The sequence below is a fragment of the Puma concolor genome, chromosome B3, assembly GCF_028749965.1.
Source record: "Puma concolor isolate L17-30 chromosome B3, mPumCon1.1.hap2, whole genome shotgun sequence".
NCBI lineage: Eukaryota > Metazoa > Chordata > Mammalia > Carnivora > Felidae > Puma > Puma concolor.
In genome coordinates, this window is record NC_141672.1 from 117,168,570 (window position 1) to 117,190,857 (window position 22,288).

Consider the following 22,288-nt stretch of genomic DNA (forward strand, 5'->3'; position numbering starts at 1 on the left):
GGGAGGCGGGCTCTCAGCGGGCGCCGCCCCTTACGGATAGACTCGGACGGGTTCGGGAGACTTGGCCCTCTGGCGCCTGCTTCTCGTTCCGCTTCTCTTCCCGCCCCTCAAGCTCAAAACCCAGAATCGAAACTGTGCTGTGATCCATGCAGCGGGAGCCTGCACTCGCCCAATCTCCGGGTCCCCAGCAAGACCCCGCACTGCCCCCCACACCCACCATGCCTCCCCCGGAGTCCGTCTCCGAAGACCACCAGCCCAGCCCCAGCCACAGCCCCACGGAGGTACTACTGGGTTTGGGGAGATGGGGTTTAGGCTTTGTTGATTTGGTCAGTTGCGGGGAGAGGTGGGAAGGGAGAGGGCAACTTGGCCAAGCACCTCAAAGAGTGACACAGAGAGAAAAGCAGGCACTGGGTCCTGACCCTCTTGGCTGGGGTAGGGGTAAGTGAGACCAGGATGAGTTAGGGGAGCCTCTCCAGGCTGTGATTCTCCAGGAGCAGGGGGCAAAATGACCACGCTGGCGCTTTGCCTCCTAAGCTCCTGCCTCAGATGAAGGTCCACAGGTTAGGGAGAATGGCAGGAGCAGCCCTACTGCGCAGGCCTCTGGAGCCAGGAACATGTCCCAGGTGTGGGAAAACCAAAACCCAAGTTCCCAGATCAGAAAGTGGGAAACTGGCCCGGATGAGAGAAGTGTCTTGGCTAAGGCCTCACAGCTCCTGTGGTGGTTTCTCCGCTAGGATACCTCCAGGATCCTTTTCTTGGAACACCCCTCGAGCACAGCCCCCATCCACAAGGTCCTCCTCCTGGAAGCTTGCCTCAGTCTTCTCCCGGACAAATGCCCCAGCTCCCCTCCTCCCCCAAAGGAGCTACTTACATCACTTGCTCTATGTTCTTCCAGGCCCTTTGGCTCCCTTTCATGAAAGCACCTTCTTGCGGTATTTGCATTATTAAAACTAGGAGTAATACTACTTAATTATGAACACTCCTCACGTGCCAGGTACTGTTTTAAGCACTTTTTTTTTTTTTTTTTTTTTGCTGTAAACTATCCATAACATAAAACTTACCATGTTTTTAAGGATTTATTTTTTTTTAATTTTTATTTTTGAGAGAGAGAGAGCAGGGGAAGGGCAGAGAGAGAGAGGGACACACGGAATCCAAAGCAGGCTCCAGGCTCTGAGCTGTCAGCACAGAGCCCGATGCAGGGCTTGAACTCACAAACTGCGAGATCATGACCTGAGCCGAAGTCGGATGCTTAACGACTGAGCCACCCAGGCGCCCCTTAAGGATTTTATTTTTGTGAGTAATCTCTACACCTGACGTGGGGCTTGAATTTACAACCCTGAGATCAAGAGTTACATGCTCCAGCAACCGAGCCAGCCAGCTGCTCCAAAAATTTAACCATTTTTAAGTGTACCTTTCAGTGGTATTAAGTATATTCACAATGTTGTGTTACTATCACCACCCTCTATTTCCAGAATTCTTTCACCACCCCCAACAGAAACTGTACTCTTTAAGCAATAGCTCCTTATTGCCCCCTTTTCCCAGTTCCTGGTAACCACCAATCTACTTTCTGTTGCTATGACTTTGCCTAATTTAGAAAGTGGAACCATGCAATATTTGTCCCTTTGTGTTTGGCTTACTTTGTTTAGCATAATGTCTTCAAGGTTCTCATCGCATGTATGAGAATTTTCTTCCTTTTTATTTTATTTAATTTTTAAGATTTTATATTTAAGCAACTTCTACACCGAGCATGGGGCTCAAACTCACAACCCTAGGATCAAGAGTCACATGCTCTACCAACTGAACCAGCCAGGCACCCCCTTCCTTCCTTTTTAAAGCTGAATAATATTCCATTGCACATGTAGACACTTTTGTTTATCCATTCATCTATCAATGGACACTTGGGGTATTTCTGCCTTTTGGCTATTGTGCATAATGTGCCTAATGATGCTGGGAACATGGGTGTGCACGTAAGTATCTGTTCAGGTACTTGTTTTCAGTTCTTTGGGGAAATACATCTAGGAATGACATTTCTGAGTTTGTATGGTAGTTCTACGTTTAACTTTTTGAGGAGCCGCCAAACTGTATTAAGCACTTTATACGATGTCCTATGAGATACGCTTTAATGTATCTCCTTTCTAAACTGAGTTCCTTGAAGGCAGGGATTTATCCCATCCATCCGGGTATCTCAGGGCCTAGGGGCTGCTCAGTAAACTGTGGAGGGAGAGCTGGAAGGTGTGAGTGAGTGGGGGAGTGGGGTACTGGTAAGCCTCGGTTTTGTATCATCCTGCCTGGAATGGGACTCTGTGCAGCCACAGGAGTGGGTGCGGTGGGTGGGGACTCCTGGATTTCAGGCCTCACCCCCACCTCTCTGGTCCCCCAGAAAGCCGTGGAGGAGGAGTTCGAGTTCCTGCGCTGCCAGGGCTGCCAGGTAGAAGCCAAGTGCCCCAAACTGCTGCCTTGTCTGCACACGCTGTGCTCGGGATGCCTGGGGGCGCCGGGCACGCAGTGCCCCATCTGCCAGGCGCCCGAGCCCGCAGGCTCTGACTCGCTGGCCCTGGATAACGTCTTCTTCGAGAGTCTGCAGCGGCGCCTGTCGGTGTACCGGCAGATCGTGGACGCGCAGGCACTCTGCACCCGTTGCAAAGAAACTGCCGACTTCTGGTGTTTCGAGTGTGAGCAGCTCCTCTGTGCCAAGTGCTTCGAGGCGCACCAGTGGTTCCTCAAGCACGAGGCCCGGCCCCTGGCAGAGCTCCGCAGCCAGTCGGTGCGTGAGTTCCTAGATGGCACGCGGAAGTCCAACAACATCTTCTGCTCCAACCCCAACCACCGCACCCCTATGCTGACTAGGTGAGCCGGCCGGCCCAGGGTGGGGTGGCACATCCAAGATACCGGTAGAAGGTGCAGGGAGCAGAGATCCAGAGAGGCACATAGCTGGGAACGTGAGATGAGGAGCTTCTAGGGTCCTGCAACTCAAAGTGTGGTCCTCAGACCGGCAGCATTTGTGCTGTGGCCATGGCCGCAATTTCTGTTATCTCCTACAAATGGGTAGTCATCGTTTCCAGTTCCCCCCTGTAATCAATAAAGCTGCAGAGTCGGCTTTACAAATTCATCCAATAATTTCTTCAGGATAAATTTTGGAAATGCCATTGCTGGGTGAAGGGGTGTGAAAATTTTATACTTTGATACCTGTTACCAAACTGCCTTTAGAAAGTCTTAACAGTGGAATTTTCCATATCACAGCCATGGAGTCAGGGTATAGAGTTGGATTCTAGATGAGATGCAGGTAGTTCGTTTCTGTCCGAAAAGGCAAAACTATAACACCGTACTATCTCAGGATGTCTATTTCGAAAAAACCCTATCGAATCCAGTTAAAATTATTTTTATTAAACAGCATAGGATTTTAATTCAGTATTTTTTTTTTAATTTTTTTTTTTCAACGTTTATTTATTTTGGGGACAGAGAGAGACAGAGCATGAACCGGGGAGGGGCAGAGAGAGAGGGAGACACAGAATCGGAAACAGGCTCCAGGCTCTGAGCCATCAGCCCAGAGCCTGACGCGGGGCTCGAACTCACGGACCACGAGATCGTGACCTGGCTGAAGTCGGACGCTTAACCGACTGCGCCACCCAGGCGCCCCTCAGTATTTTTGATAATACATTTGTATGTCAAAAAGTCACAAAATTTATAAAGAGAGGGGGCAAGTCTCCTTTCCACTCTGTCCCTGTCTGCTTAATTCCTACCATTTCTCTCTCCCTCCCTCCCCCATCCACAGTTAACCATTGTTACCAGTTTTGAATGTTTCCAGGGTTTCTTTGGGAGTATATGCACAGATAGATAGGGGTATATAGTCTTATACATTCTTATTTCCCCTCTTTTAGCCAAAAAGGTGGCATATGAATGTGAACTCTCCCCACTCCCAATAGATTGCTTCTGTAAGATTCTGTAGATCCCTTGGGATCCGCAAAGTGAAGGTATTCTTTGCCCATAGGGGACACACTCAGAACTGCATCCCTCCTCACGGTGGCTTGCTTCCTGCTTGGACTTTTACACCTGCACTACCAGAATGCATTTCCTGCAGGTTCCTCAGCAGACAGATAATATCAACTTGAATTTGGATTTCTTTGTTATTAAGATTCAGGTTTAGTGACTTTTTTATATGTGTATTGGCCATTGTTTTTTCTTCAATTGTGAATTGCCTATTTAGGTCCTTTACCTATTTGGTGTTTTTCCTTCCAGAAATAAGTCTCTTAAATTGCAAGAACCAGTAGCTGGGCAAGCGTTTTTCTCAGGTTGACTTTTGTCATTTCTTTTCCTAGGAGGTATTGTGTTTAAGTTTTTAGTTTTATAAAATCCAGTTCATCAGTCTCTTCCTTTACCGTGTCTGGCTTTAATCATACTAGGAAAGACTTTTCCCCCTTCCAATGTTAAAAATACTTTCTTATATTCTATTTTAATAATCTCATGGTTTTGTGTTTATAATTAAATCTCTAATTTGTATGGAATTTATTTTTCTGCATGGTATAAAGTAGGATTCTCACTTTGCTTTTCACTCCAAATGGAAAGCTGGTTCTCTCAACAACTTTTATTGAATAATCCACTCTTGCCTTGATCTGAAATGCCCTCTAATGCTCTACTAAATAACCAAGTAATCATGAGTATGTTTGTAAATATCTGTTCTGGGCCAATGATCTGACTATTCCTTGGCTAATCCTTACTGCTGTAGGGAATGCTGTAGCTAGCTTCATGTTTGATAAGGCAAATTAAATTCCCATTCTTCCTCATTTTTGCTTTTCTTTTGTTCCTACAGTTTATGTAATTTCAGAACCTACATATTCGTTGGGATTTTATTAAATCTGGGGGGAGTTGGCTTCATCTCTGTTTATATCTTTTGAGTTTTATAGTGCTATTGACATACTTCTTGAACTTTTAAATTATAGTTTAATTTATAATGTTTAATAACCCTGTGAATAAAATATTTTCCATTATAATTTCTAGCTGGTCATCATTAACATGCTCTAGGCCTCCTGATTCATGTATATTGGTATTAGACTAGCCATCTGATTGAGCTCTTTCCTTTTTGTAAGGTTTTCTAATTGATTCTTTTGGATTTTCTAGGTAAACAATCATATCATCTGCAAGTAATAAAAACCTTTTTCTCTCCAGTATTTATGCACATTTCCTCTTTGTAGCTTTGTTTCATTAGCTAGAACTGCCAGAACAATATTGAATACTGCGAAGAAGTGGTCAGGAAAGGCAACTTTATCTTATTCCTAGCTTTCATGAGAAAGTTTATGCATTCTAGTACACTGTTTATTATTGGCTTCCTTGGGTAACTTGACAAAATCACATTCAGAAAGTTGCCTCCCGCTTCTCTCTTACTACAAAGTTTTTTGTGGCTGCTATTTTGTTTTATTTTTAACTCAGGAATGGGTGTTCTTTGATTCTGTGAAGGTGTCCTTTTACCTTTCAGTGTGATGAATTATACAGAAGTATGTTTCTTTATGTTGAGCCGTTTTTTCAATTCCCAGGAGAAAAAACCCTATTGGGTCCTGATACTATTATTTTAATTCATAGCTAGATTCCATTTAATACTGTCTTATTTAGGCTATTATCTAAATAGCCTAAATAGCCTAAATGTGATCAATTTTTATGAATATGTGTGATTTCTTTTACGTTTTTTGATCCATTTTCTACTAATCTCCTTCAGTGAATTTGTAAGCTTGTTTGAACATGGTATACACACACATACACACACATGTAAATTGCTTAGCACAGTGCCTGGCACATATTAAGTACACAGTCAACGTTAAAATCCCGTTCCTATAATTTCTCTGTTCTGCTTTAGAACAATTCAAGAACATAAGCAATTTGGGGTTTGTAGAAGTTTCTTGAGAAACTATCTGAGACTGGTGCTTTTTTTGAAGAGTCGGGTTTTTTCCTTGGTATTGGTCTGTTTTGGATCTTGAGTCAGATTTTCTGAAAATTTTCCAGTTCATCCTAAGTTCTTTCATAATTAAAAAATTTCTTTTATACCTGTAACTATGCAACCCCCTTTCTTATTTCTAAATAAGATGTTAGTGGCTTACAAGTGGTCCCACCTCTGATGTAGGGGTTGGGGTGGGTTTCTGTCCAGGTACAATGGGCAGGGCTGGTCCAGCCAAGAGCATAGGATTCCCATCCCTTGAGCAAGGTGGATGGTTTCAAAAACCTGATCGTATTGCTTAAAAATCATACACAGACACTCACGATTCACACTGTTTTCACGATTTGCTAGCAGTTACTGGGAACACTCAACTTGTTTTTTCTGCACAAAACTTCAGTGCCATAAATAACCCACAGCTTTCTTCAGGTCACAATGCGGTCACAAGCCACTCCGTCCTTTGACACCAAGCTGATTTAGGACTCTGGTTGGGGAGCAGCACCACAGGTGGCTTTAAACTCAGAACTCAGCCTGGGAATGTCTGTCCTGGGCCATTGGCATTGATCCTGATCACCACTTCCACCACTGGCGTGGAGTCCTTTTTTTTTTTTTTTTTTAATGTTTATTTATTTTTGAGAGACAGAGAGAGATAGAGCCCAAGCAGGGGAGGGGCAGAGAGAGGGAGACACAGAATCGGAAGCAGGCTCCAGGCTCCCAGCTGTCGGCACAGAGCCCGACGCAGGGCTCAAACCCACAAAGTGTGAGATCATGACTCAAGCTGAAGTCGGGACGCCCAACCGACTGAGCCACCCAGGCGCCCTGCGTGGAGTACATTTCCTACTTCCTTCTATGTGGCACGCAGTCTGCTAGGTGCTAGGGTATAAATGTGAACAGATACAGCCCTGGCCCTCTGCGAGGTCGCAGTCTGGTGGAAGAACCAGATCTGCAACTAACCATCAAGGCTAGAAAGTGCCAGGAGGAAATCTGCTCACCCTGAGCTTGGATAATTGCCCTTTTCACACTGTCTTCTACCTTGCTATCTTACATGTTCCCTTGCCAGTATCCCCATGCGCACTGGGCTGACATCGGGATGTGTGCTCAGTCATTTGTTAAGGACAGAAGGCAGGAGGAGCGCAGGCCTAAAAGTGAGTCATCTTCGAAAAGGCATTGACTGGCGTATGCAGCTTCCAAGAAGGTGTCACATTTAGCCTGACACTTGAGAAAGGAGAAACGGCCTTGGGGGCAGGACAGGGTGGACCAGGAAGCCTGTACAAAGGCAGAGGCACTAGTCAGTCGGCTGCATTTCAGGAATTGCAAGTAAAGGGTATGCCTGAAGGCAGGGGCTGGAAGAGGGAACTGGGGTCAGACGTGGGAGGCTTAGAGGATTTAGAACTTTATCCTAAAATTTTAGGACATAGATTATTCTCAGCTTGTTCCTTTTTCGTGCATTTCACTCTTGTTTTACCAGTGAACAGTCTATAGAACACACTTTGAGAGGGACCCTATGGGGGGGCTCTGCTGGAAGCCCACTGATGGGCGTTAAGGCAGAGGGTGGGAGGGTCAGATCCTCTCCCTGCACTGTGGTTCTGTGAAGTGGGTAAGTTTGGGAGCCAGGAGACCCAGTATTTGTTTCTTTGGCTGCATACTTATTTCTATTTCACCCCATTCTGTAAAGCATTTGAGGAGATTGACCACTGTGCTGTTGGGCATACGTACCTAGCAGAAACTGAAGCAAAGGACCTGGACCAGGGGAAAGGGAGCCCCATTAGGAGACTGAGGCTGTGGTACAGATGGGGGTGAGGTCTGCAAGAATGCGGAGATGGAAGAATGGGGAAGGGGCCCAAATCTCACACTACCAGGGCCTGCCTCACCTGGAGTTAGAGGTGACCGCCAACCTTTCCATTTTTGGGATTGCTGGGGAGTGCCTTTTGCCCAATAGTAATATTGAGTCGAGGACAGCAGTTGGAACTGAGTCCCATATCTGGGTGTCAGATCCCAAAGCTTGGCCGGATGGGGTGGGGGAATTAATCCAGAGGCATCAAAGCTTATAGCCAGAAAGCATTTGGATTAGTTGAGTGGAAAAAACAAAAGATCTGTTAGTCCAGTTTGAAAGGTGTGATGAGACCATAACCTGGGAAAAGAGTTCCCAAGGCCAGAAGTTGGAATGATTTCACAAGAGGACAGGGAGAAGCAGGCGGGACAGCCCAGGGGAAGGTTCAGGGCAGAGACGGACAGGTCGCAGTGGCAAAGCTGGGGACAAGGAATGGAAGGGCTGCTAGCTGAGAAGGAAATGGAAAAGACATCCTCATGGACCTCATGGACTCCCCCTCAGGGCTGGGTGGGGGAAGAAGGCCAGATGCCACAGGTGCAAACTATGAGGAGCCCCCTTGCCCTCATGAACCAAGCAAGTGCCTCCTGAAATTCGTTTGCACCCTCGGTGTCCGGCTGGCCTCCTTGGCCCAGCCCTGTCTGGGGCCTTCCTGGTACCCTCTGTGAAGTTATCAGTAAATTGCGTCTTCTTGGGGATTGATGATCTTACCGGGGTTGAAAGCTGACCCAGAAGCACCACATGAGCAAGCAGAAGGATGCTGCCAGGAGTTAGGGCACAAGGAATCCATTTCCAAGTTTTTCTATGAACTCACCCAGGGGACTTGTTTTCTGAGCCAAGCCAAGAGCAACTGCTTTTCCTTTCATGGGGGTGGGGGGCATGGAGCCCCAAGGTAGATTTGGTTGAATGCGTAGATAAGAGGGCCATGTGAAGTGTACCTTGAAGAGGTTTGTCTGTATGAGATACAACGAAAACAAACGTGTAAATTAGTAACAAATTTTTAGTCAGTCTCTTAAGCAAAAATGAATGAATGGCTTATGTAAGAAGTGAACAGGGTTGTGGCCAGCCTCTGACCCTACTTGATTAGATATTCATATTATGTCAACAGGACCTGCTTTCTCTGTATTTCTTGTGACCCTTCTTTGCTCCAAGTCAGCCCCATTCACAGAAGGGTTTCTTCCTGTCGCTTGCCAGATGATTGCAGCTCCAGAGGCCCTTGTACACACCCTCATTCTCAAATCCAGTGGGAGAGAGCAAGAATCCCTTCCCGGATTCTAAGCCTAGTCTGAGTATGCTTCTGATTGGATCAGACACCCATCCATGCAGGCGACAGGTTTGAAGCCAGCCTCAGATGAAGCTTCCCAACTCCTTGGAACCTGGGCAGTCCCTTTCCAGCAGGAGGCGTTTTCCCTTTTCCAACCTGGGCAGAGAATGGGCTCTTCTGGTTGGAGTATCCCTTTTATTAATACTTATCTGTCTTTTGAGATGTTTTTCCTGGGCTGTTATCTTAATTCTCATGCCTTCTTGAAAGATTATTGAGGAAGAGAGAACTGTTCCCATTGTATAAATGAGGCAAGAGGCCAATGCATTAATGGGAGCTAACCCAACTGGGAGAACTTGTCTGAGCCAAGACCCAAATGGGGTAGAGGGTTTCCTGACTACAAACTGTGTGTGCGTTTCCTGGCACTGCTGGCCACTACAGGCAGGCAGTCCTCAACTAACAACTGGGCTGAGTTGCAAAAACGGATTCTGCAAGTTGCTTGTTTAGAACTCGAGTGTTTTTTTCCCCTCAGAAGTGGATTATTAAAAGAAAGCGTGCTATTTAAGAAATGATAAATTTAATTTTCCTTAACTTTAGCAGAAGAAAAAGATACTGAAGAAAAATTTTACTGAAGTAAAATTAGACTTTACTAAACTTCAAAGAAATATTTCTTCATTGTAAAATGTTTCCTAAAATATCTAAGACTAAGCAAAAAAAAAAAAAATACTAAGACATTAAGAGGTTGTAGTTATTATAGTTTGGTTTTAATGAAACATTTCCATTTTAGACAATAGTAGCTAGAGTCTCTGCTGAAAAAGATCAGGATGGCCCACTCCCATCTATCTCTCTTGCTTCTATGTTAAAATGGCTCTCATGCGTGGCCCTGGCCCTTGTACTTTAGCATTCGTTCCTATAAATTCTTTATTTCAATTCAGCTCTTAATTGGATGGATGTTGTCAGTAAGCAGTCTAAATTCCTAGAATCTCTTAGTATTGAAAATGTCTATCAGTTGCTCTTCTGTTTAAATGATATCTTGGCTGGGTATAATATACCTGGGTTACACTGTTGCCTTTAGAATTTTGTAGACTTTGCTGCGTAGTCTTCCAGCATCAAATGTTCATGAGGAGAGGTCTGAGGCCAAATTTATTTGCTTTTTCTGTCTTGATACCTAAAGGTATTTTCATTCTTGAAGTTTATTAATTTAACCAAACTGTCTTGGTGTTGAGCATTTTGTATCCAATTCTGAAACCTGGCAGACTTCTTCAATCTAGAAATTCTCCTTATTACAGGGAAATTTTCTTACTCCTTCTCTTTTTTCCTCCTCATTGTACTCTTTTTTGCTCTATTGCCATTAGTATTATAATGTATTAGTATTATTTCTTGGGTTTTTCTGATTCATAATCTTAACAGTATTGCTATGATTTGGGGAGAACTGATTTGTTTGATAAATCATTTTATACACATTGTAGTAAAAGTACTTGAGACTATCAAAATTGTTGCACGTAAGGATTTACTGCCTGTTTTCTATTTTACCAGAGTCATTAACATTTAATGATTAACTTTAGTCTTTGAATTTTGTAACAAATTCCGCTTTGGCATCTCTTACAATTTGGATTTATTCTGCCAAAGCTGTTAGAGTTAGAAAAGCATTTCAAGACTGGTATAGCCAAGTAGAAGAGCTGCCTTTTTATGCCATGTGTCACTTGATTGATAAACAGTGTTTATTGTTAACTTAATCAAATCATGTTTTTCTTATTCATGGCTTTAATTAACCGATTGTTTTAGCTACTTCCATCTCTTTTGCCATCTCATTTACTGAAATTAGATCAGATTTAAATAGTTTGTAGTCACTGTACTCATCTATGTGATAAACCTTGTCTTGCTGCCTTGCAACATTTCCTGGCGTGTAAATCCCTACTTCATCACTGTTCGCTAACATTCAATGTTGTATAATTGTAGTCCATTATGATAAAATGCAGTGAATTCCAAGTTATCTAAAACTCTGTTCCAAAAATCAAATCTCCTTTATTAACATATAGCTTCTGTGATGCTTTAAAAATGTCTTGCACTTGATACTGTTTTGACTCTACTTCTGAGGGGGGTCATTGCAATGGTCCCAGCGTATGACGATCATCACATTTTAGAAATACCGTGTTGGTGGCACCGGGAAGGGTTGATTGGAAAGACCAGAGGCAGGGAAGCCTGTTAGGGGATATGCCAAAGGAGATAAGTTGTGATTGAGGCAAGAACAAAGGTGTGTAGCAATGGGAACTCATGTGACAGATTTAGGAGCCAGGATTCTACCTCGGTCGTCTTTACATCCTAGTGCCATGCTTGTGCATAGTTGGTATTTACTATTTGTGGGCAGAGGGTAAATGAAGGTAGAATCAGCAAGAGTTAGTGATTTGTTGAAGTGGTTGGAGGGGGGCGCGTATCTGACGTTCCCTCTTGGTCTCTGGCTTGAGTGGCCTTTCAGTGGGCCATAATGGACACGCCAGCCCTCTGTCTTGGGAGCAGGGACCTGCCTAGAAAAGAGTGGGGAAGGTAGATGCGTGATGGGCATTAAACGAGGGCAGTTGTCTTGATGGGCACTGGGTGATGTATGTGAGTGTTGAACCACTGAATTCTCCTGAAACCAATATTGCATGGTATGTTAACTAACTAGGACTTACATGACAGTCTGAAGAAAAAAGAAAAGAGTGGGGAAGGAAAAGCACAAACTTTCTCTTCCTCATTCTTGGCTGTGGGGTTGGCAGAAGATGGGTGTGAGAAACAGACAAAGCTTCCGCCTCTTACCTTTTCTCGCTGCTGCCTTTCTGGTGTCTTCCTCTCGGAGCCCTTGGGTTCTCCGATCTCTGTCACCAGCTTCTCAACCAATGAAGAGTTGGAGGAGGGGAAGTCAATAGGAATAATGCTTTCGCTCTAAGTATCCCAGGCTCTGCAATTACCCATCTCTTTTCCTGGCTTCAGAAATCTTTCCTCAACTCTGTTTCCCAGCAGAGCAGGAAACCAGTCTGATTGAAAGCATTCATATTTGTATGTAAATGACACATGTATCCCTTTAATTGCCCTCTAGCCAATAATTTGAGTTTCCAAAGGAGGCTGTTCCTTTTGCTATTCCCTCAAAGTGAAAGCTCCCTGTCACTCTCTTGGAAGTGAGCATGGTAGAGTAGAGAGTTTCTCAGTTCCCATTCAGACCAGCCGGGCCCTGCCCTGGAGTCCTGCTCTGGGGCCAGCTCTCCTCCACGGGTCCCATTTTCATAGGATTTTTGCTTCCTGGATTTCCCAGCCCTGTTTCTTAGAACAGCAGAAGTGGCATACCGCTCTGGTCTCAGCAGGAGGTGTGGCTACACTGGGCTGGCCTGACCCTAGTGGGAAGGGGACAGCCCAGAGACCACACTCAATATGATGTTTCCGTACTGTCTGAGGTTGAGAGGTTGACTTACCAACAGTAGGGCTAATATCCCTGTCGTGCAAACCTGTGTAGTTAATGCCTCCCCTTCTTGCATGGCTCCAGAATGTCCAATGTGTCGCTGGCACTGTGCAGGTGACTTCCCATACACCAGCCCATCTTTGTCCTTGCAACAGTCTATGAGAGGCATTCTTATTTATCCCCATTTTATAGACAGGGAAGTTAAGACTCGAGAGAAAGTATTTTACTCCAGGCCTTGTAGCTAGGAATCAGACGGGCTCAGATTCAGGCCCAAGGCTGTCCACCTCCAGGACCCGTATCCTTCCTGCTGTCACATGGCCTCTGGCATGGCAATTTAAGACATAGGCAGCTTTCAGATAGGGAGACTGAGAACCCAGGAAACATGTTGAGGCTTCTAACTAAAATATTAACGACATAGTCAATTCACTGAACAGTCATAAAGGGACAAGCAAAACAATACATGTCAGGGAAGAAGAGGAAAAGCTTTATTATTCCTAGATGGAATGTTTTCTGAGGGTTCTCCATTGCCTCCTCTTTAAAGTCCAAACTCCTTCACTTAGAATTGATTATGGAAATTTTGGGAAAATCTAAATAGATGAAAAGGGGGAGGGAGGGAGAAAGAAGTAACTCCCATCAATATAGACTGTTTACTCTCCTTCCTGCCGTCTCTATAATCACATAAACCAAACTGAACAGAAGCAGATAGTTCTGTAACTTGCTTTTCTCACGATAGGAAGTTGTGAATGTCTTTCTGAAAAATACATAGTTTTGAATTTTTAGGTAGTCGCATCTGTTGAGTGTATGATTTCTTCCATTTCTTCAGTGGTTATAAGGTCTTTACCATCATCAGTAGTCAACTGTCACACCTCTATGGTGTTATGGTTCATAGTTAAGTCTGTGACCCACCGGAAATGTATTGCGGCATCACATGTGAAACAAGCCCTAATTTGCTTCTCCCCACCGCAGTAGCCGGTTTTCTCGATTCTGATTTTTGAGTGGAATTGTTTAATGTCCATTAGTGTGGGATGCTTTCTTTATTCTATAAAATATCACATTCTTATACGGATGCCAGGACCTAGATAAGTAATATCTGGTCTGTTCTGCTGATTTTCCTTCCTTTTTACTCTTGGACTAGTGCCACACACACTTCTTAAAATAATGGTAGTTCTATCCTATGTTATCTGGCAGAGAAAATTCCCCTTTCTGACACTGATTTCCCCAAAATTCCTTTTTTTCCCTTTAAGTTTATTTAGTAGAGAGAGAGAGAGAGAGAGCGCGTGAGCGGGGTCAGGGGGAGGGAAGGGACAGAGAGAGAGGGAGAGAGAGAGAATTCCAAGCAGGCTCCGCACTGCCAGCACAGAACCCAACATGGGGCTCGAACTCATGAACCTTGAGATCATGACCTGAGCAGAAACCAAGAGTTGGTAGCTTTTAACCGACTGAGCCACCCAGGTGCCCTTTCCCCAAAATTTCTTAACTATTTGATCTGTTTATTATGTCCTGTGAAATTGACAATCCATTGGTGAAGTTTCAAACTCTCATCTGTAATTTGATTAAAATTGCTTTAAACCTTTATCTGAACTTGAAGAGAATTGATATCGTGATGTTTATTTAGTGTTTCCAGTTGGGGCCTTGAGACACTCTTCTGTTTTTTAGATTCTTTCTCAGTGGAATTCTTTTTTCCCCATGTATATATTTTTTGTTAGAAGTATGTCTACTTTTTTTTTTTTTTTGAGCATTTGAAAATTGTTGTTTGTGAATGAGAGCTTGGGAATTTTTTCCATAATTCTTTTCATTTGAATTGCTGGGATAGCATTCCATTGTATGGTTGTATCATAATTTATGCAACTGTTTGCCTAGCGTGTTTCAATTCTTTGCCATTATGGACTGTGTTGCATTGTACAGATGTTATTTTGTACATGTTGAGGTAGAGCTACAGAATAGATACGCAGAAGGGGGATTGTTGGGTCAGAGGATAAATACATTTGTGATTTTGATGGATATTGCCAAACTGCCCTCTGTAGGGTTATTAGTTCTTTTCATAATTGCTCAGCATTTCTTGTTAATGGTATCACTGGTGAGCGCTAATATCTCAGTCAATTATAATGATCGCAGTCTTTGTTGAGAACATATATGTAGGACTTCTCTCATTTGATCCTCTATAGAATTCCCATATGAGGTGGGGGTTATCCCTGTTTTACAGATAGAAGATAGAGGCAAAAAGAGGTTAAGTGACTTGCTAAGGGCACAGAGCTGAGGTCAGATCCACAGTTGCCCTCTGCTTCAGTTGACCCTTACCTCAGTCACTGGCCCTGCCTCTTGGTGATGAGTCTCTGTTACTTAGATCAGATTTCCCCATGTTGGAGTTGCTGAGTGCTCTTGACCCAGTGGCAACTCCCATGCTTCCCTCACGCTCTGGGCTCTCCAGGAAACCTCAGCTAGCCTAGCATAAATCTCCTGTATTTGATCAAGAGGTTCGAGCTCTGAAGCCTTGCCCTCTTCGGTGGTCTGGGGAGGTTGAGAGCCGACAAAGCCGAGGACCAGTGCCTCGTGCCACAATTTTGGAGTCAGGTTGGCCAGCACAGTCTCTGCTGGCAGTTCCAGGACAAGTTGATCTTTAACTGAGGCCAAAGTGGCTCCAGCTAAGATCCTCTCTCCTGGCCTCAGGTGGGCTGACTTATTATCATTGCTGTTGATAACAGATGATAGCAATATTTCTGGGGAAGTAACTAACAATATTTTCCTGGTAGTATTTGAAGAGGCAGCATTATAGTGTTTCAGAGCATGGACTTGCGCCTGGCTGGCTGGGTTTTTATATTAGTTTCCTATTGCTGCTGTAACAAATTACCACAAATTTAGGAGCTTAAAACATTACACATTTGTTACTATGTACCTCTGGGGGTCAGAAGTCTGAAATGGGTCTCCCTGAGAGAAAATTAAGATGTCGGCGGGGCCGTGTTCCTGCTGGAGGCTCTTGGGGAGAATCTATTTTCTTGCCTTTTCCAGTTTCTAGAAGCTGCCTGTATTCCTCGGTTCATGACCCCCTTCCATCTTTAAAGCCAGCAGGATAGCACGAGACCTCTGCTTCCATTATCACGTCTTCCTCCTCACACCTGCCTGCCTCCCCTTTTCCTTATAAGGACCCTCGTAATTACACTAGGTCCACCTGGATAATCTTCCCATCCCAAGATCCTTAACTTAATCACATATACAAAGTCCTTTTTGTCATAGAAGTTAACATACTCCAGTTCTGGGAATTAGTACATTATTCTGCCTCCTACAGTTTGACCTCTGGACTCTATCACTTACCAACTGTGATCCTGGACGAGTTATTGTACCTCTTGTTCAGTTTCCTCATCCTTAAAATGGGGATATAATAATTCCTACTCTGTAGGATTGTTAGGAGGATTAAAAGAGTGATATTTCTCAAATACTCATAATATTGTCTGATACATAATAAATGCTGTGCAAGTGCTAGCTAAAATATATTAAGTAAATGAAAATAATGCACACCCTTTGATTTAGCATTCCTATTTTTTGTAACCTATTTCATAGAAACAAAAGCATCCATGTGTTAGGCCACATAAAGCTTTATCCATATTGACAAAGTACAAATAGGAAATCACTAGAATGTCCATTAACAGGAGAATGACTGGATCAGTTGTGGTACAATGTGGAATTTAAGGGGGCTATAAAGAGAATACATTAGATCTATACTTATTAGACCTAGAGGAATGTCCTGAAGAAAAGTTAAATTAGAGGAGGAAGGTACAAAGACATTACTCATGATCTTTTATAGCATGATCTTTTTTTTCTTTTTAAGAACATCAACCCACCAAAATTGTTGTAGATACTTGAGCCAATTATTTAACCACTGATTGTCTCCCTTTCTTCATCTGTGAAATGAGAACAGCAATAATTCTCCCCTCAGAAACTCTAGTGAGGATTATATGGGATGAAATGTAAAAGCACCTGGGTGGCTCTGTAGGTTAAAGCCTCTGACTCTGGATTTCGACTCAAGTCATGATCTCAGTTCATGAGTTCAGGCCCCTCCTTGGGCCCTGCACTGATAGTGTGGAGCCTACTTGGGATTCTCTCTTCCTTCCTCTCTGCCCCCCGCCCCCAAACTGTCTATCTCAAAATAAATAAACTTTAATACCTTTTTTTAAAGTTTAGATATTTTTGAGAGAGCAAGCGTGTGTGCACGAGTGGGGGAGGGGTAGAGAGAGAGGGGACAGAGAATCCTCAAGCAGGCTCCGCGCTGTCAGGGCAAAGCCCGACTGCTGGCTTGAACTCACCAACCCCAAGATCATGACCGGAGCCGAAGTCAAAAGTCCAAGGCTTAACCTACTGAGCCATCCACGCACCATGCACCACGTACCCGGTAAACTTTAAAAAGAAAGGGGATGAAATGTATCAAGTCCTTAAAATCCTGCAAGCAGTCTGGATATTTGTGTAAAGTGGTTTGAGCAGACAGTTGTGGAAGGATGCACCCCAGTGCTCACCTGGTTGCCTCGGAGGCGGGGAAAGGAAATTCAGAAACGGTGTGGAGAGACAATCTGTGTATCTGTGCCTTGTTTCACGACTGGAGGCTAGCTGTCGTTACTTAAGTAACTTTTTTACGTTCTAATGCTCTATGGGTAGTTTGGAGACCACAAACTGAATGGAGAAAAGCACGAACCTAGGGACCTACCATGATTCAAAGTTTTGTAATTTTTGAAAAAGAGTTTAATAACAAAAATATAAAGGGATTAGAAGCAGGAGAGCCCTAACTGAGGCCGGCCTTGTGTGTCTGCAGCATCTACTGCCGAGGCTGCTCCAAGCCGCTGTGCTGCTCGTGCGCGCTCCTGGATAGCGGCCACAGCGAGCTCAAGTGCGACATCAGCTCGGAGATCCAGCAGCGGCAGGACGAGCTGGACGCCATGGCACAGGCGCTGCAGGAGCAGGACCGCGCCTTTGGCGCGGCGCACGCGCAGATGCACGCGGCTGTCAGCCAGTTGGGCCGCATGCGCGCAGACACCGAGGAGCTGATCCACGCGCGCGTGCGCCAGGTGGTAGCGCACGTGCTGGCCCAGGAGCAAGAGCTGCTGGAGGGAGTGAGCGCGCGGTACCAGCGAAGCTATGATGAGATCGCGGGCCAGCTGGGCCACCTGGAAGCGGTGCTGCAGCGCATCCGCGTGGGAGGCGCGCTGGTGCAGAGGATGAAGCGCTACGCCTCTGACCAGGAGGTGCTGGACATGCACGGCTTCCTGCGAGAGGCGCTCAGCCGCCTGCGCCAGGAGGAGCCCCAGAACCTGCAAGCCGCCGTGCGCACCGATGGCTTCGACGAATTCAAAGTGCGCTTGCAGGGACTCGTCTCCTGCATCACTCAGGCGACGGGTAAGCACCCGAGCCACCCTTGTGGCCGACCTGTTTACCATTTAAGGGCCTGTGCCTTGCTGTCTCTCCCTGGGGGAGACAGGGCAGAAAAGGAAGCCGTGGGTTTGTTTTTAGTTTTGTTTTTGTTTAAAGTCAGATTTGCTCACATCGTACATTCCAGAGCACAGGATAAGGAGGAGAGGAGGCCCTGACGTGCATCTGCAGCCCTCCAGAGGGGTCACGTTTTACTAATTTACAGGGCCCTGTGGATTAGCTGTGATCTTGTGACCCTTGGAGAATTAAGAAACTACTAAACTGAGAACCAGACACAGTATCATTTTAGCCCCAAAGGGATAACTACTTCAGGAAATTCTCTTAAGCCTCCTGTCTAGCAATAGAGAAGTCAACTGGAACGTGAGGTTAGAGCAGAAGGGGACTGAGAAAACCCCCTGGAGTGGTTGGGTGTTTACCAGAAACCATACTGTGCCTCAGTGGAGGAGATGCTTCGCCTCCAGCATGGCCTGCTGTCTGGACCAGCTGCCTACCTTTGTGGGCCCTTGGGAAGTGGAGAGCAGACCAATTTGTGACCTCAGCAGTTGTCCAGTCCAACTGGGGCAAGATGGGAGCACATCACGTAGCTGGAGAATGAGGCAGTGCTTGGCTCTGCAGTCCAGATCCAGGAGTTGGAGCAGCTCTGTATGAGCTGGTGACGTCATCGGGGCTTTCAAGGGACGCCAAGGGGAGGGGGGTGCCCCAAAGGGCCTCCAAGGTGAGGAACCTTTAACAGCTCTTTGAGGAAATCTCTAGGCTCACATCTGAGCTCTGAATAGCTGGTGTGAGGATGCCCTTACTGGGAAAGAGGTGGGTGGCAACAGAATCTGAAGGCATCCGGGCAAGTGCCAGTGATGGGGGCTCAGTCACTCACGCCTGCCCTTGGAGCTGATGGCTGTGGGCTCATACCACCAAACTGTGCCTCGGTGGCAGCCGAGAGATGGACAGAGATGCACCTGGGGTTTGCACTCTCTAATGCCACCCTCTCCCTTCTGGCTGGGTTCATGCTCACTGCAATCAGGGAGCTCTCCTTCCAAATGACAGCCCCTCCATGGAGCTGCCCCAGTGTTGTGAGAGGCCCTGAAGAATGAGTCTCTAGGAAAAGCAGCAGAGACATTTCCTCTGTCACTGTCCCAGGCGAAGATGCCTCCCACCGGGGATGTCCCTGACTTGCCTGTGACCTTTTCTGTGTTCTCCAGATGCAGCTCTACACAGGAGGGCCAGCCCAGAGGCTGTCAGCACTCCCAGGGACTCTTCTGACATTGACCTGGTAAGATGAGTTGAGGTCTCAAGGGGAGGTGGTATGGTCCCACAGGTCAAACGGGTTCAGAGTTCCCCTGTGTCAGGAAGGAACCTGAGTCTTGTCCCCTGTGTCTGCAGGCATTAGAGAGGGGAGAGTGCCCGAGAGGGACAGCAAGTGGCCGGACTGGAGCTTTTGGTGGGAAGGAGTAAAGGAAGGGCAGGTGAACTGGCTGGCTCTGAGATCTTAAATGCCAAAGTAGCACTTGATAGATTTGAGAGGGGTGAGAACCAGGGATGGACAGGAGGTGAAGAAAGCGGTCACTGGTGGGTGGCCCTGACAGATGGTGGTAGATGACATCTCCCTTACCCTGTCCCCCATCCTAGATATGTGAGCATTTTCCTGGAATCAACACGGAGGCCTTCCCCACTTCTCCCCCGCCCCCAACATGGTTCTTGGAGAGGAGAATGGGGCCAGGAGGCAGACCTCAGTCCCAGCAGGTTGGGTTTCATTGGTGTGACCAGCATATATGCAAGAATCATAGTTTCTCAGGGTTGGGAGGTGTCCATACCCCCTCTAACGTCGGCATTCCCTCTACAGCACCCTTGACCTATGGCTGTCTACACACACACACACCTCCCAAGGACAGGAAGCTCACTCATGCTTGAGACAGCCACCCCCATCTCTGGACTGCCCTTAGATTGCTTCCCTGGGAGAAAATGCAGTGGTACCCCTTTGGCTTGCCCTCTTAAGTGCTTGCATGCATGGCTCCTCTGGGATAAGCTTCCTGAGATCCTTCCTTGGACTAGGCGTCTGGTCTCCTCCACGTCCTGGTCATCTGGGTCTGCCTGTGTCTGCCTGTCAAAGGTGTGGGTCCAGGACTGATCAGACTTCCACAGAAATCAGGTCTTCTGGTGGTAGCGGTCAGGTGGCGAGCCTAGCTTTGTCATGTATGGCCGTTGGGGGAGAGAGATTGTTGTAGGCAGAGGCAATCTGGAGAGACTTCCTGGAGAATGCAGGATTTAGGAACTGAGAGTTTTAGAGCTAGGAGAGCGCATGGAGTCTAACCCTCTATTTTGCATAGGTTGAGGCCCAGAGAGAGGGTGACAACCCCAGGCCACATGACACAGCAAGCTAGGGATAGGATTAGAAGCAGACTCCTAACTGCTTTGGGTCCTGCATCCCCACATATGTAGCTTGAAAAGTAAAAAAGGACGTTTTTATTATATTTTTGAAGTAATACAATCACACGGTCAGAAGTAAAAACATAGAATGATAAATATGTCAACTACACTTCGATTCTTAAAATCCATTGATTTGTACGCTTACCGTTTGTACATTTCACTGTATATAAATTGTACCTAATTTTTTTTTTCAGATCCCCAGGTGATGATAATTTGTAGCTAAGTTGAGAACCAATGCTTTGAGGTGGGGGGACACCCCAACATCTCTCTGCACCCCGTTTCTCATTTGAGCTCTCCATTACTGAGCATCACAGAGATTTCTTGTGCAAACTAAGACTGTGTTTGTGCATATCCAATATTTTCACGTAACACCCTACATATGGCACCTTACTGCCCAAATCCTGCACGTACGGTATCTGGATCTTAAAAAAAGAAAGAAAGTAACATATCATGTCTCCCTCCCTTCTGGTCCCTATCTTTCCACTTCTTATGCCCATATACCTGTCTCTGTTTCTTACATATCCTTCCCGAATTTCTTTATGTAATTACAAGCAAATATGATTACAGGTAATTCCATTTTCCATTCTGTTTTTGCACAAAGGTAGCATACTACCCTATGTTCATAGTATTACGCCCCAGGCTTTTTCACCCCACAAAGTATTCTGGAATTCTTACATTTTCAGTAGGTAGGTAGCTTCCTGATGTCTTTTTGTGTCTGCATAGCAGTCTAGTGAATGGATGTAGCATGTTTTATTTAGCCAGTTCCCTGTCAATGCATATTTAGGTTGTTTTGGTATCACAATGCTAGGATGAATAATGTCCCCCAAAGAAATCCTGTAAATAGTTGGGGAAGGTGCCCCAGGTCCACAGAGCTCGGCTGTCTTCCACGTGCCAGTTGCTGGTTCATGAACGGCAAGAGACCCTGTACTATCTTGTATGAGGTCTAGGCATTCTTCCGGGTCTTTGTCTTTATGTGACCTCTCACCATTCGCTACTAAGTAGTTTGAATTTGGAACATCAGAAGAATGCTCTTTCTGCAAAGCCTCTTGCTTTCACTTTGGTAGTAGGCTGGAGGAGGGGGCAGGCAGGCCAGGGGAGCCGGGGGAAGGATGTCGTCTCACTCTGTGAGTGCAAAGGGCTGGTGTAGCAGCTCCAGGGAGGCAGGCGTGGCCGGGCAGTCCCTGGAGAAAGTACGGTCGCTCAGCTATGCCAGGAGAAAGGCGACTCTCGGGCCCATGTCCCTGCCTTAGGAGGCAGGAGCTGGGCTTTCCGCCCCAACACTGGATCCCTCTTGAAACTGTTGGTTTACTTTCATTTCAGTCATGTATCTGCACAGAGGTGACGAGAAAACACAGCAACAGCCTTAACTAGAACTCCCCAGCTTGGGGGCCATCTTTCTTCCATTTCCTGTAGACTCTTTGCATCATGACGTTATAATACTTGAATGGAAAAAAATAAAACATTTTAAAGCTACCAAACAACAAATTGGGCATCATGATTTTTTTTTTTTTTTTTTTTTTTTTTAGTGAGCCTTCTTGTCTGTCCCCTGCTTCATTAACACAGGAAGGAGGGCATCGTGGGTGGGACAGAGGCAGAGAATCCCAGGCCCACTTTCAGGGAGTTTGTTGCCCTTCTGGAAAGAGGGTCTTTCACATACCAGTGATTTGTAGATCCAGACATGAAAGGACCTTTTCAACTTTTTTAAACAATTTTTTTAATGGTGATAAAATATACGTAACAAAATTTACATAGAGGTGGAATTGCTGTATCATCTGGTAATTCTATTTTTCATTTTTTCAGGAGTCACTATGCAATTTTCCATAGTTGGCCATGCCCTTCTTCGTTCCCACCAACAGTGCACAGGGTTTCCAGTTTCTTTAAAAAAATTTTTTTTAACATTTATTTGAGAGAGAGAGAGAGAGACAGACAGAGCACAAGCTGGGGAGGGGCAGAGAGAGAAGGAGACCCAGAATCTGAAGCAGGCTCCAGGCTCTGAGCAAGTGTTCAGCGTAG

At 45.6% G+C, this 22,288-nt stretch overlaps 1 protein-coding gene across 1 annotated transcript in view; it reads left to right on the forward strand.

The window, feature by feature from the left end:
* Positions 1-22,288, forward strand: part of PML (PML nuclear body scaffold) — a 37,850-nt gene continuing 15,562 nt past the window's right edge. Inside the window, exons 1-4 of the mRNA XM_086711188.1 lie at positions 1-281; positions 2,381-2,847; positions 17,241-17,821; positions 19,051-19,121. Of these exons, the coding sequence (XP_086567314.1) occupies positions 147-281; positions 2,381-2,847; positions 17,241-17,821; positions 19,051-19,121 (1,254 nt within the window). The 5' untranslated portion in view covers positions 1-146. The remainder of the gene's footprint in view (positions 282-2,380; positions 2,848-17,240; positions 17,822-19,050; positions 19,122-22,288) is intronic.